Raw genomic sequence first — 13575 nt, 5'->3', positions numbered from 1 at the left:
TTGATTCAGAAATGCATTGAATGATTTGAGAAATCAATTCAGTTCTGGAAGAGGACCTAACAGGGCTCAAATGACAATAATTGGAAGGAGATCACCTAAAAATTTGTATGAAAATGTATCACTGAAATGTATTTTCAATTTTATTATTCCAATCATGCAATCATAGGAATGTAATGGGTGGTCCAGAGATGATTTTTTTTTTGGAGCATCGGATATATTCAAAGGAACATCAGGTTGACTTTAAGGTACACTGAAAATGTTCCACTGCTCTCTGAAAGAAGCTCTTGAACAAGATCAGGGTCCAAACTAATAGATACAACAGGAAATTTCTCTATAGTACTATGGAAAGCAAATGTACAAACTCATGTGATTTTAGCAGAATGTGCAGACAGCTGGATCAGATGTGTACTAGGGTAGCATCTACTTGAGGCCTAGAAAGGATGAGCCATAAAAAGGTCACTAAGGGTCATATGAGTAGGGCACATCAGAAGTGAATGTCATCCATGGGCGACATATATCGTCATGTCCAAGGGGTCTAATGCACTCAATCGCTTTTTAAGGATCCAATAAAAACAGACTTGGGAATCTGTCACAAGAACCAAGATTGGCTCACAAACTCAACCTGGCATTGAATGAATACAGGATCGGACTGGCTATTCTTAAATTGATGAATTTAACAGCAGGACCCTGAGGATGGTGCAACTGCAGGCCCTACATATGTTGTGTACAGCCCTCAGATATAAAGGGTTGGCCAATTTACCTCATGTTTTTTGTAATTTGTGTAAGTGTGGGGGTGCAGGATATTAGATAATTTACCAATATACATTTAATAATAGTTTCTTGATATGTACAGTCAAGTGTCTGGTCTTTTACCTCATCATCTAGACATTCCTGACAATAAAATGGCCACAGATGGAGGGTCATGTGATCTTCCTTGAGCAAACCCCCTGCCATAACCTTGATCTTATAATCTTACTATCATAAGGTAAGAGCGGGGAAGGGCGATTGTTCATGGACAGTTACAGATCACATGACCCTCCATCTGCGGCCATTTTATGGACAGGAATGTCTAGATGATGAGGTAAAAGACCAGAGGCTTGACTGTACATATCAAGAAACTATTATTAAATGTATATTGGTAAATTACCTAATTCTCAAGTGTGGGTATATCTCCCTCCACACATCCTAAAGGAGCATAGTGTGACATAGAGCGATTTCAACGACGTGGAGGGTGTAAACCCACCCATCAGCATCCTCGGCAGAGGTGAAGAAATGGATACATTCCTCATAAATTACTCTCAGACTGGCGGGGAAAGCCATGCTGTACTGAATGTTCAGATCTCGCAGGTGTTTCTTGACCCCCATGAACGATGCTCTAGACTTCTGTAGGGACACCGAAAAATCGGGAAAGATGGAGACTGCGAAGTTCAGGTACTGGAAAGAGCCTTTATATCTGGCAGCTTGTAGTAGAGCGTATGCGGCCAGGGCCTGGGGCTGTGGTGTCTTCCAGTTGGGTGATCCGGGTCTCCCTCTCCGTGACTCGTTCCCTTAATTTCTGTTTATCATTCTGGATAAGCCCTACATCTATCTTGACCTCTTCTATTCTGGTCGTCAGGGCAGTCGTGGACACCTCTCGAAGGCTCGGCTCCCTGTCAGCCTCCTCCATGATGACAACCGCCTCAGCCCACGGCGGGGTAGCGGAGGGCTTTTCGGCGGGAACATGGCCACGCTGTGTGTCCGTGCAAGCGAACACTTTCAAGCGCTCTGCTGCTGCCGGTGGAATCTGGCTCTTCATATTTATTGGAGCCCCTCTTACCGAGGACCCCTTAGATCTTGCTCCTGGAATGGCTACAGTATTTTCAGCAGGATAGGGCAGCACTAGGGCCATAACAGTTCAAGGTTAGGGCTAGAAAGCATGCTGTAGGTCAGCTATGTTTCAGAATTTACAAATGGACAACAGTGGTGGCCCCTTAAAAGGATTTTACTGGTTGGCTCTAGGTACTCCAGTCTAAGACTGAATGAATAGTTAGTCTCTGTAAAAGTGTCTTATCAACCAACTATAAAGTCTAGAAGATTGATCTTAATTTTTATGACTTTCTTCAATGTTACAAAAGCCCCCCAAACCTCTTTGTTTCTCAGACTGTAGACCAGGGGGTTTAACATCGGAACTGCAACAATATAGAGCATTGACAGTAACATGTCCTGTTCCTTAGAGTCTTCAGATTCAGGTTTCAAGTACAGAAACATGAGTGGTCCGTAAAATAATATAACAGTGATGAGGTGGGAGGTGCAGCTGGAGAAAGCCTTCATACGTCCTGCTGAGGATCGGATCTTCAAAATGGTGGAAAGGATAAAGATATAAGAGATGATAGTGAGGAGGAATTGAACAAGAGAAAAAATAACAGTTTCAAAAAACATAAAAAATTTCCGGCTCGTCACATCCGCAGAAGAGAGAGCTATCATTGAATTCAGATCACAGAAGAAATTATTAATATCGTGTGAATTACAGAATTGTAATATGGAGGTCAGTATTGTGTGTGATAGAGCATTTAAAGTACTGATTATCCATGCAGAGGCTGAAATAACAATGTATATGTTCTTCCTCATTATAGAATAATATTGTAGGGGCTTACATACCGCCACATAGCGATCATAGGCCATTGATGTGAGAATGAAAATTTCACCATTAGCACATAAAAGGAAGAAAAACATCTGTGTCATACAGCAATGAAATGGGATCCTGTGATCCTGGGTCAATGTGATCATCAGGAGCTTAGGAATACACGTAGAGGTAGATGTGATATCTACAATGGCGAGGTTACACAAGAAGAAATACATCGGAGTGTGTAATTTTGATACAAAACACACAAGAAAAATAATTGTCAAGTTCCCTAAAAAAGCAATCAGATAAATAACCAATAACCCTAAGAATAGCTCCAGTTGTCCCACAGAAGACATGGAGAAGGCAGCAATGAAAAAATCTTCAGAGCTTGTATTTCTACATTCATTCATTTTTTTGGCCTATTAACAGAAATAAGGAAATTTAAAGAAAATTTGCAACTCTTTACTATTGTAATAGAGAATCTTTTTTTAATGAGTAACAGTCATCCTCCATGATTCCTGTGAATATAACTGCTAAGAAACTAGGATTTAGATGGTCAATGATGGTTGTAAAAGCAACTGCAGTCACAATGGAAGGATTAAATTGGCGGTCTCAATGGTAGGGGAGCATGGTTTCGGTCACCCGAATTTTAAAGGGTCTGCTTATCACTAGTCTTGAATAAAACGTGTAGACCCTGAGAATGGGGAATAGGTTCACCTTCCAGCGGGACAATACCATAAATATATAGTCATCGATGCAATGCTGTTAAGCATATTCTTGTTTTAAAATGGTCCAGTCACAATTCAGACCTATTGCTCCATCTGTCTACAAACATTCTCCAATCAATTCACACTTGGCTAGAGGACAAACCATTCTTGGCAGTGATCTTGAAAGTCGTAGGGGATTGCTGCCAAAAATGGTAGTGTTTATACAACGCTGGCAATTTCATGATGTGGACAGCTTTGCTCTCTCCAATCGCGGGTGTTGTTGATAGGAGGTGAACCAAACCCAGACTTTAGGTTTGTGTTCTGTGGACCTTCCAGTTCAGTTCTTCTCATCACTAATAGTGATATACCTACACCTCCCATTTTTATAATAAATACTCCTATTATATCATCAACCCTAACGAGAAATGGAACATGTCCCAGAGCTATAACATTCTTTTGGTTTCTGTAACATCTGAAATGTGTTCTGCTAGTTTTCTTTAAATTTAGCTAAAATTTACTGTATTATCGATGATAAACAAATCTTGCAATTATTATCTGCTGTTCCATATTTTACGCAACATGTAAGGTAAACAAGTTTTGCCGTGAAAACATTTCCATTGCTTTAATTCTCTCTGATCAGGTATAATCTGTGGAGAAACCTGTGCGAGGAAACTTAAATACACATAAATAAAAATGTTCCCACACAGCAAAAAATACTATATGTAAAGATAGACAGCTAATAAGCAATGTGCTTTAAAAAAAAAGATTATTTTAGTGTAATAGTTCAATATATTTCAATATATTTCAATATATAAATATCACATAGAGATGGTCTTCTTCTTTTTGTCTTTCACTACTTGAGCGCACAAGAGAGTCTGTTTTATAATGTTTATATAATTGGAATTATCTCAGCGAGGTCCATTGAGAGAATAGAAAATAGCATGAGAGATCATTTATTTTATTGTGTTGACCACGGCTTTAACAAGGGATTGCTGTAATACCATAAGAATTCAATGAAAAATAAAATACAGTGCTACAAATTAACAGCATAGTCTCCATCCAAAATGAATTGTTCAGAGACAAGGCTGTTAATACCAGATGCAGACGGGTAGCCTTACAAACTACCACCAGATTTGGCCTGACTTTCTCGCCATATCAGTTTAATTTGGGCTACACCAACGGATGTGATCTACTTAAGGTCCATCTAATTAAACATAGGTACAGGCATTCCCGATTTATGCACACCCGACTTACAGGCAACTCCTAGTTACTCCTCTGGACGCGGGTATTTTACTGAACTTTAGCCCCTGGCTGCAATGGTTTACAATAAAGCTTTATTATTAATCCTTGTTCCCAGGTCAACCTAAAGTTTTTTTTTTTAAATTGTCACAGGGACAAAAAGATACATACACAATATTTACCACTTCCAACTTAAAGGAAACCTACCATTTGATTTCCTGCATTATGAAACAAACATAACTTGAGAATGCAGTAGCTACACTGATGCAGCAACATATCTTGTTTAATCCCTGAATTGAGTTCTTTTGCTGAAAAAACTATTTTAAAAATATGATGATGAGACTTCTGTCGCTTCTGTGCTGGGGCTCTGTGCTTTTCCTCTTACACTAGTTATGCACTGCACCAGAAAATGATGTAATCACATATATTGTGCCTGACAGCTGTGTATGAGCGATCCAGCGCAGGTTGATTAGTCCTGTCTGTACAGTTCAGGAAGCTCCAGTTTAATGTATTTTTGAATAACAGGCAACATGCAATCCAGGTTTCCCAAGGTCTGGAATGTTTTAATAGTTTTTTCAAGAAAACCACTCAGCCAAGAATTAACCCCTTAACGCTGAAGCCACTTTTCACCTTCCTGACACGGCCCATTTTTTCAAATCTGCCCTGTGTCACTATAAGTGGTTATAACTTTGGAACGCTTTAACATATCCAGTTGATTTTGAAATTGTTTTTTCGTGACACATTGTACTTCATGTTGGTTGAGAAATTTAATCAATATGTTTAGTATTTATTAATGAAATAAATGGAAATTTGGCAAAAATTTTGAAAAAAACTATGTTTTCCAAATTCAAAATTTTCTACTTTTTGGAAAGTTGGTCATATCACTAAAATAACTTGATAACTAACATTTTCCATATGTCTGCTTTAACTTGGCATCATTTTTCAAACATCTCTTCCTTTATTTTGGATGTTAGGAGGCTTATAACTTTAGGTGCAATTTTTCAGATTTTCACAAAAATCATCAAAACCTACTTTTGGAGGGTCAATTTAGTTAGAAGTGACTTTATAAGGCCCACATGACAGGAAACCCCCACAAATGACACCATTTTAGAAACTACACCCCTCAAAATATTCAAAACAACCTTTGTGAATTTTGTTAACCCTATGAACGTTTCATGAGGGTGAAAGATAAATGAAAGTGAAATTACAGAAATGTAATTTTATCTGACTATAGATTCATTGAACACTAAAATTTGCACCTTCACAATGGGTTAAAAAGGAAAATGCATTTTACCATGTTTAGGGCAATTCCTCCTGAGTATGCCAATACCAATTTTGTCACTGTACCCTGCTGTACGGGCACATGGGGGCACTTGGAATGGAAAGAGCGTTGTTTTGTTTTTGGAGGGCAAATATGGATGAAAAGTTTTCATGTGACAGGATGCATTTGGAGAGCCATAATGGTACCAAAACAGAGGAAAGCCCCAACAAGAGACACCATTTTGGAAAGTACACCCCTTGGAGAGTTTAGCAAGGTGTAATTTGTGTATTTGCCCCAACAGGTGTTTGATTCAATTAGGCCCCAAAAAGGAAAAAGGTGAAAATTTTCTCAAAAAAGTCACTTTTACCCTAAATTTTTGTAAGCCACAAGGGATAAAAGATGAAACAACCCCCATAAATGTGTAGAACTATTTCTCCTAAGCACAGAACTGCACCACTTTTGCATATAAAGTGTTGTATGGGTACACAGTAGGGCTCAGAAGGGAAAGAGGGGCTTTGGCCTTTTAGAAGCCAGATTTGACAATCATCCTTTACATGTGTCAGGATGCATTTGGAGAGCCCTAGTGGTACCAAAACAGAGGGGAACCCCAACAAGTATCACCATTTTGGAAAGTGCACCCTTTGGAGAATTTAGCAAGGTGTAATATGTGTATTTTCCCCTACAGGTGTTTGCTTCAAATAGGTCCCTAAAAGGAAAAAGGCATTAAAGATGAAACAACCCCAAAAAATGTGTACTAGCATTTCTCCCATGTATAAAATTGCCCCACAAATGCAAATAAAATGTTGTATGGGTACGCAGTGAAGCTCAGAAGGGAAAGAGGGGCGTTGGCCTTTTAGAAGCCAAATTTGACATACATCCTTTACATGTGTCAGGATGCATTTAGAGAGCCGTAGTGGTACCAAAACAGAGGGGAACCCCAACAAGTTTCACCATTTTGGAAAGCACACCCTTTAGAGAATTTAGCAAGGTGTAATATGTGTATTTGTCCGTAAAGGTGTTTGATTTAATTAGGACTTAAATAGGAAAAAGGTAAAAATTTTCCTATAAAGGTCATTTTACCCCTAATTTTTTATAGCCACAAGGGATAAAAAAATTTAATAACCCCACAAAATGTGTAAAGCTATTTCTCTCGAGTGTAGAAGTACCCCACATGTGTATATAAAATGTTGTATGGGCGCACAGTAAAAGGAAAGGGGGATGTTTGCCTTTTAGAAGCCAAATTTGACAGAAATGTTTGACATGCATTTGGAGAACCCTAGTGGTATAAAACAGATAAGAATCCGAAAAGTGACCCTAATTTTTGAATGCACACCCCTTAGAGAATTTTGCAATGTGTAATATATGTGTATTTGCCCCTACAGGTGAATGATCCAATTAGGCCCTAAACATTAAAAAGGTGAACATTTTCCTATAAATGTCACTTTACCCCTAACTTTTGTAAGCCACCAGGGATAATATATTAAATAACCCCAAAAAAGGTGTAAAACTATTTCTCCCGAGTGTAGAAGTACCCCACATGCGCATATAAAATGCTTTATGGGAGCACAGTAGAGGAAAAGAGGGATGTTTGTCTTTTAGAGGCCAAATTTGACAGAAATCCTTCATATGTGTCAGGATACATTTGGAGAGCCGTAGTGGTACCAAAACAGAGGAAAACCCGAAAAGTGACCCTAATTGTTGAATGTACACCCCTTGGGGAATTTAGCAATGTGTAATATGTGGTGTAGTGTAATACACGTGGTGAAATGAGCATTTTGAACATATAGGTGGTTTCCAAATATCATGTGCAATGGAGTCCGAGATGGAAATTGCAATTATTTCTGGAAAGTTCAGTGCCAGTTATGTGGCGCCCCTTATGAAATAATGGAGGGGTATAGGGAGCAACGGGACATAATAGTTGTTACAATTATTCATTTTACCGAAATTAATTCACAACAGGTTGGGCGTGAATTGTGAATGTGTTGTGTATAAGGAGGTAGAATATACCAAGGGACCAACTAAACTTTTGTCACTCTGGAGTTGTCGCAGGTCTCTTACCGTAGTAGTATATAGTGTCCATCCTTAGTATATAGTGTCCATCCTAACTCCTCTTTTGTAACAGACTCTTTATTGAGTCCTACCATTAGAAGCAGCAGAATTCACCGGGAAAATGCTGTCCTGGCAAAACACAGGAACATCTAAACCAGAGGTACTGGGGCCCGTCCTTCTTGTCCCAATATTAGTTTCCTAATATCTTCCTCTTGAAAACAGAGAAATGATACGGCAGGACCTGCACATTGGAACAGCTCGTAAGAGTTGTACACCATAATCTGTACAATGTACACGGCCAGCACTTTAGTACCAAATCGTGGTTTTTCGTACGGAAATTATCGCCAAGTGTTGCTCTTATTCACCCTAGCGATGCCCATTGTGACGAATATTGCTGCTTTTGGCTGGACCAAATCGACCAGCCAATAGCGGCAAACATGGACAGAGGGGGGCAACAAAACCCCTCTGGCAAAATTGGTGGCTGTCAGGAACAGCCGCCACCCTGCCCCGATCACCGTGTCTACAGACATGGTGATCGGTATTACTGACGTCATAAGTAAATTCGCTGCTATTGGCTCGTCTGAATTGATGAGCCAGTAGCAGCGATCTTGTGGGGGGGACGTAACCCTTCTGTTCCATGGGGCAGGATGGATGGACGTCAGGAACAGCCGCCATCTTGCCCCGATCACTGTATGAACCGTGTTAGCAAGTCACTACCCGCCGCACCGTTCTATAACAACGCTCGTTGGGAATAGGCTATACAATCTTTATTTATTTTTTAAGCAATTTAGATACATAAGGGCTTATTTTTTGAGAGACGAGATGCACTGTAAAAAAAACCTTCATTTTAGTGGGTTTTTAGCTTATTGAAGCAATTTTATTAACTTTTTACGTGTGGAGGAAAATAAAATCATCAATTCTTGTTTTGGATTTTTAGCATTTTTTTGGGGGGGTGTTCACTGTAGCATAACAATAATATATTATCTTTATTCTACGGATCACTACGATTACGGTGATACCTCATTTATATAGTTTATTTTATATTTGTCCAATTTTATTGAAGGAAAACTAGAATAGAAAAAATTGCATTTGTTTTAGTATTTCCATTTTTATAGCAGCATAACTATAGTATTTTTTGGTTGACGCAGCTGGTTGTAAGCTTATTTTTTGCGTGACAAGTTGTTCTTTTCACTGGTATCATTTTGGTGCTTGTAACTTTTTCGGATAACTTTTTAGAACATTTTTTGTAAAGCAATTTGATAAAAAGTTTTAATTTTTGGCAAGTTTTTTGGGGTTTTTTTTTACCACGTCCACCGAGGGGGTCCAATTATGTTTAGGATTTATTGTACAGATTGTTACGGACGCAGCGATACCAAATAAGTGGGGTTTTTTTGTGATTTAGTGTTTTTTATACTTTATTACTTGTGTACAGGGAAATGTGGTGTTTGGGGGGACTTTCACTTTCTTTTATTATTTATTTTTATTTTAAAAAAACCTTTATTTATTTTTTTTACTTTTTTTACAGTTAATGACATCTAAGCTTGAACAAGTGATCTTCTGATCACTTGTTCAAGCTATTTTACAGGTTACACAGTGCAATACAGATGTATTGCACTGTGTAATGTAAGACACTGAGCATGCTGCGCATGCCCAGTGTCTTACAGCCGCGTCCTGCCAGAAGGCAGGGACCCGGCTTCCGGATGAAGATCGCGCAGCCCCGGGCACCGGCAGTCCCGGGGCTGCGATGGAGGAGCGGACCCCCCCGGTAAGCGCCGCGGGGGGGGTCCGATTCACTTTTACTAGGCTTTAAATGCCTCTAACACGCCGCGGTCAGCGCGACCGCGGCGTGTTAGGGGTTAACACCCGCGATCGGAGAAATCTCCGATCGCGGGTGTTAGAGGCAGGTGTCGGCTATAATATATAGCTGACACCCGCAGCTTGACGTAATAATACTGCATTTTGCGGGAACACACCTCCCGCCATGCAGTACTATTACGTCAAATGTCGGGAAGGGGTTAAACAAAATATGTTTCTGCATCAGTGTAGCTATAGCATTCTCAAGGTATGTTTGGTGCATAATGTCTAAAAGCAAATGGTAAATTTCCTTAAAAATTCAACTTAGGAACAAACCTGAAGAACCTAACTTGTAAGTAAGTAGGGGACTCCCTGTACATAAGTAAATTGCAGGGGGGGGGGGCTGTAAATGGGTTGCAGAATGTAAGTCAATTGGGGGCAGTATATGAGGGCTTGTATATTAATAAATGAGAGAGGCTATAGTAAATAAATTTGTAGGGTTGTATATGAATTCATAAGGCGGTGCTACATAGTATACAGGTTGGTTCTGTGTATAAAATCATTGAATACTTTATCATCACCTCCATCTCTTCTGAAACTTTTTACTCTTTTTAGTTCCTCTGGGGCATGGAAAAGGGTTTCCTTATAGAAAGTGAATATTAAAGGAAATCAACCACTTATATTATGCATTTATAAGCTAAGATTACTTAAGTTTCAGTGTTCGAGCATCAATGTTTTGTTGTTCCGTGCTTTGTCTTGTGCATGTGCATGAGCATGTACTCCTCCCTCCCCGGCAGCTGGTGGCGTCAACGGGTTCTCAGCAAATTAGCAAGGCAGATCACTCTGCCGGGGAGGGTGAAGTACATGCTTATGCACATGGGAAGTGTGCAGAATTATGCAAAGACAAAGCGCCATATTAAAATGATCTCTACATTAGTATATTATTTAAATGAACCTTCTTTTGGTTCTAAAAGCTATTTAATTGACAATATTCAATTTCATAGTTTTCTAGCCAAGAATTTTATATAAAAATTTAGCTAAATATGAATAAAATTGTTCACCTACAGACTATTTAGTTATAGATCTATATGGACAACTGTATAGATCCACAACCCAAAACACCAGAACCAAATTTTTTCACAGATTCTACACAGCACCAACACAAAGAACTGTACACAAGGAAGCTCAGTAGATAAATAAAACAAATGCAGCCTACCTAGGTCTCCCTTCTTAATTTGTTACAGCACATCCATTCCTTTGCCCAGTTGCCCATTTTTTGCTTCAACTAGTCCAAGTCAGAGGTCTTAAATGTCTCCTTGCCAGTGGGACTTTGCATCTCAACTCTCCTCAGTGTATTCTTGTATTGTCTATTCCAAAGGATCCTGGCCCTCTGTACCTAGAACGATGGGAACTGGCCCTAAATATCTCCCTAACACTAGAAGAAAAGACTAGGATATTTGAGCTTTGCCACAGTACTTCGATCAGCTCTAGGTTTCAGGAAGCAGGAAACAAAATCCTAGCTATATGGTACATAATCCCTAATAAATTACACACTGGAGCTTATTTACTAAGGGTTGCGCTGCTCACTTTCGTCGGACTTTCCGACGGCTTCAGGATTTACACGGCTTTGACAGGTATATAACAGGGGTTTGCGCTTCCATTGTGTTCAACGCTTTTGGTTTGTGCTGCGGCTGCGCTGGCTCTCATGTGACAGAAGCTGGGGGGACCTGCCATCGGACGATCCGACTGATTTGAACTGAGCGCGGGATTTAACTTTCAAATTTTGTCACAAGACCAAGTACTTACATGCACCATGAAAAAGAAGGTGAACTCCGGTGGACCTGAGCGGGGAAGCGACACATGCAGGATCTCGGCACAGTGCATTATCATCGGACAATGCACTTTCGGTGAACTCCTGGGACCAGGTAAGTAGATGTGCCCCACTATCTTTCAGCAGGTTTCTGCTAGGTGTTGGAGATGTTGGGAGGATGAGGGAAATTTTCTTAACATATTTTGGTTTGTTTGAACTCTCCACCTATTTTGGAAAGAGCTACAATGTCTCATCTCTGATTGGTGGAGACTCAATCAAGTTCTCCTTCTCGATCCCCGTGGCATCTTGACACAGACTTATAAATGCTTTTTGATTATTGCTGCACGTTTATTTATCCTGATTCTGAGGAATCAGATCATTATGCACAACAGCCATGTGACATCATGCACATGGAGGTCCTTACCTCGTCTTTCCATGGTACACAAGCCAAATCCTATAAGAGTTGGCAACTATGGATCTTCTTTCAGCAGTCTGCATAGTACAAACGATCACTATGAGACTGTGCTTGCAACCCCAAACCCCCCCCCTCCCTAGACTCTGCACTCCCTTTCTTCCCCCTCCTTTTTTCTCATCCCTTTTTGCATATTTCCCTCCATGTATCCTTCCATATCCCCCATCTTTTTCTTTTCCTATGCTTTTCACTGGGCTCTTCTAGTTCCCCTCTCTATAAAACAGGCCAAAAGGTTTGCATGCAAACATGTCCCAGTACTCTAAGTAAAGGATCGAGTGCTTAGTTAAAGTGGAAAGAAGGAAGCCCTACAAAGCTAACTGCTGCAGTAGTAAAATGAATATTTCTCTCCTACTTATGGAATGGAGAAAGTGGTCCATGTTCCGTGAACGGTTCACAAGGACGACCTGGCAATGAAGAAATAGCACAATATATAACAAGTAACCTATGGAAGGAAATGTCTTGTTAATCGAATATTAAACTGATCACATATTAGTAGACTACACTTTAATTTTATATCTTTGATTAATGTGACAACACCCTCCCAAACCTCCTTATTTCTCAGACTGTAGACCAATGGGTTTAACATAGGCACCACCAGCAAATAAAGCATGGACAGTAACATGTCCAGATCCTTTGAGTCTTCAGATTCAGGTTTCAGGTACAGGAACATACTAGGTCCATAGAATAATATAACAGTGATGAGGTGGGAGGTGCAGCTGGAGAAAGCCTTCATACGTCCTGCCGAGGATCGGATCTTCAAGATGGCGGAGATGATGAAAATATAAGAGACTATTGTGAGCAGGAACTGTACAATGGGAATAATAATAATTATGGAGAACATAAAAGCTTTCTGGCTTGTCACATCTGTGGAAGAAAGTTCAACCACAGAATTTAGATCACAGAAAAAGTTATTAATATCATGTGAATTACAGAATTGTAATATAGAGGTAAGTATTGTGTGTACAAGGGAATTCAAAGAACTAAGTTTCCATGTGGAGGCCGCCATTACAACATACACGTTCTTCCTCATTATGGTGTAATATTGTAGGGGCTTACACACCGCCACATAGCGATCATAAGCCATAGCTGTAAGCATAAAAACTTCACAATTAACACATAAGATGAAGAAAAACATCTGTGCAATACAACACGGAAATGAGATCCTGTGATCTTGGGTCAGTAAAATCATAAGCAGCTTAGGAACACACGTAGAGGTAGATGTGATATCTATAATGGCGAGGTTACACAAGAAGAAATACATCGGGGTGTGTAACTTGGATACCAAACACACAAGAAAAATAATTGTCAAATTCCCCAAAACAACCATGAGATAAATGATCAGTAATACTAAAAATAGCCCAAGTTGTTTAACTGAAGACATTGAGAAAGCGACGATATAAAACTCATCTTCAGAGCTTCCATTTATACAATCATTCATGGTGTTATCCTGGGGACACACATTAGACACTTAAACACTGTCCAAAAATGACCTAAGGGGAACCTCAGCTCCAGTCAACAAGCTTGTAGCTGGATAAAACATTTGAGAAAATGTATGCCTAAAAAGTATAAAACAATAATTTTGAAATGTAAATTAAAGAATTTTAATGAACATCTTATACAGATTCCAGTCGGTGATCTGGG

At 39.6% G+C, this 13575-nt stretch overlaps 2 protein-coding genes across 2 annotated transcripts; both read right to left on the bottom strand.

The window, feature by feature from the left end:
* Nucleotides 1-2049: 2049 nt before the first annotated feature.
* Nucleotides 2050-3012, bottom strand: LOC140128535 (olfactory receptor 5AR1-like). The gene has a single exon (XM_072150231.1). The coding sequence runs from the start codon at nucleotides 3010-3012 to the stop codon at nucleotides 2050-2052; it is 963 nt and encodes a 320-aa protein (XP_072006332.1).
* Nucleotides 3013-12376: 9364 nt separating this feature from the next.
* On the bottom strand, nucleotides 12377-13372 carry LOC140128533 (olfactory receptor 5AR1-like). The gene has a single exon (XM_072150229.1). It carries the CDS (start codon nucleotides 13370-13372, stop codon nucleotides 12377-12379), a length of 996 nt encoding a protein of 331 aa, XP_072006330.1.
* Between the last annotated feature and the right edge of the window lie 203 nt (nucleotides 13373-13575).

The sequence above is a fragment of the Engystomops pustulosus genome, chromosome 4 (assembly GCF_040894005.1).
Source record: "Engystomops pustulosus chromosome 4, aEngPut4.maternal, whole genome shotgun sequence".
Classification (NCBI taxonomy): Eukaryota; Metazoa; Chordata; class Amphibia; order Anura; family Leptodactylidae; genus Engystomops; species Engystomops pustulosus.
The sequence above is the reverse complement of the archived record's forward strand: the minus strand, read 5'-3'. Positions and strand labels throughout refer to the sequence as shown.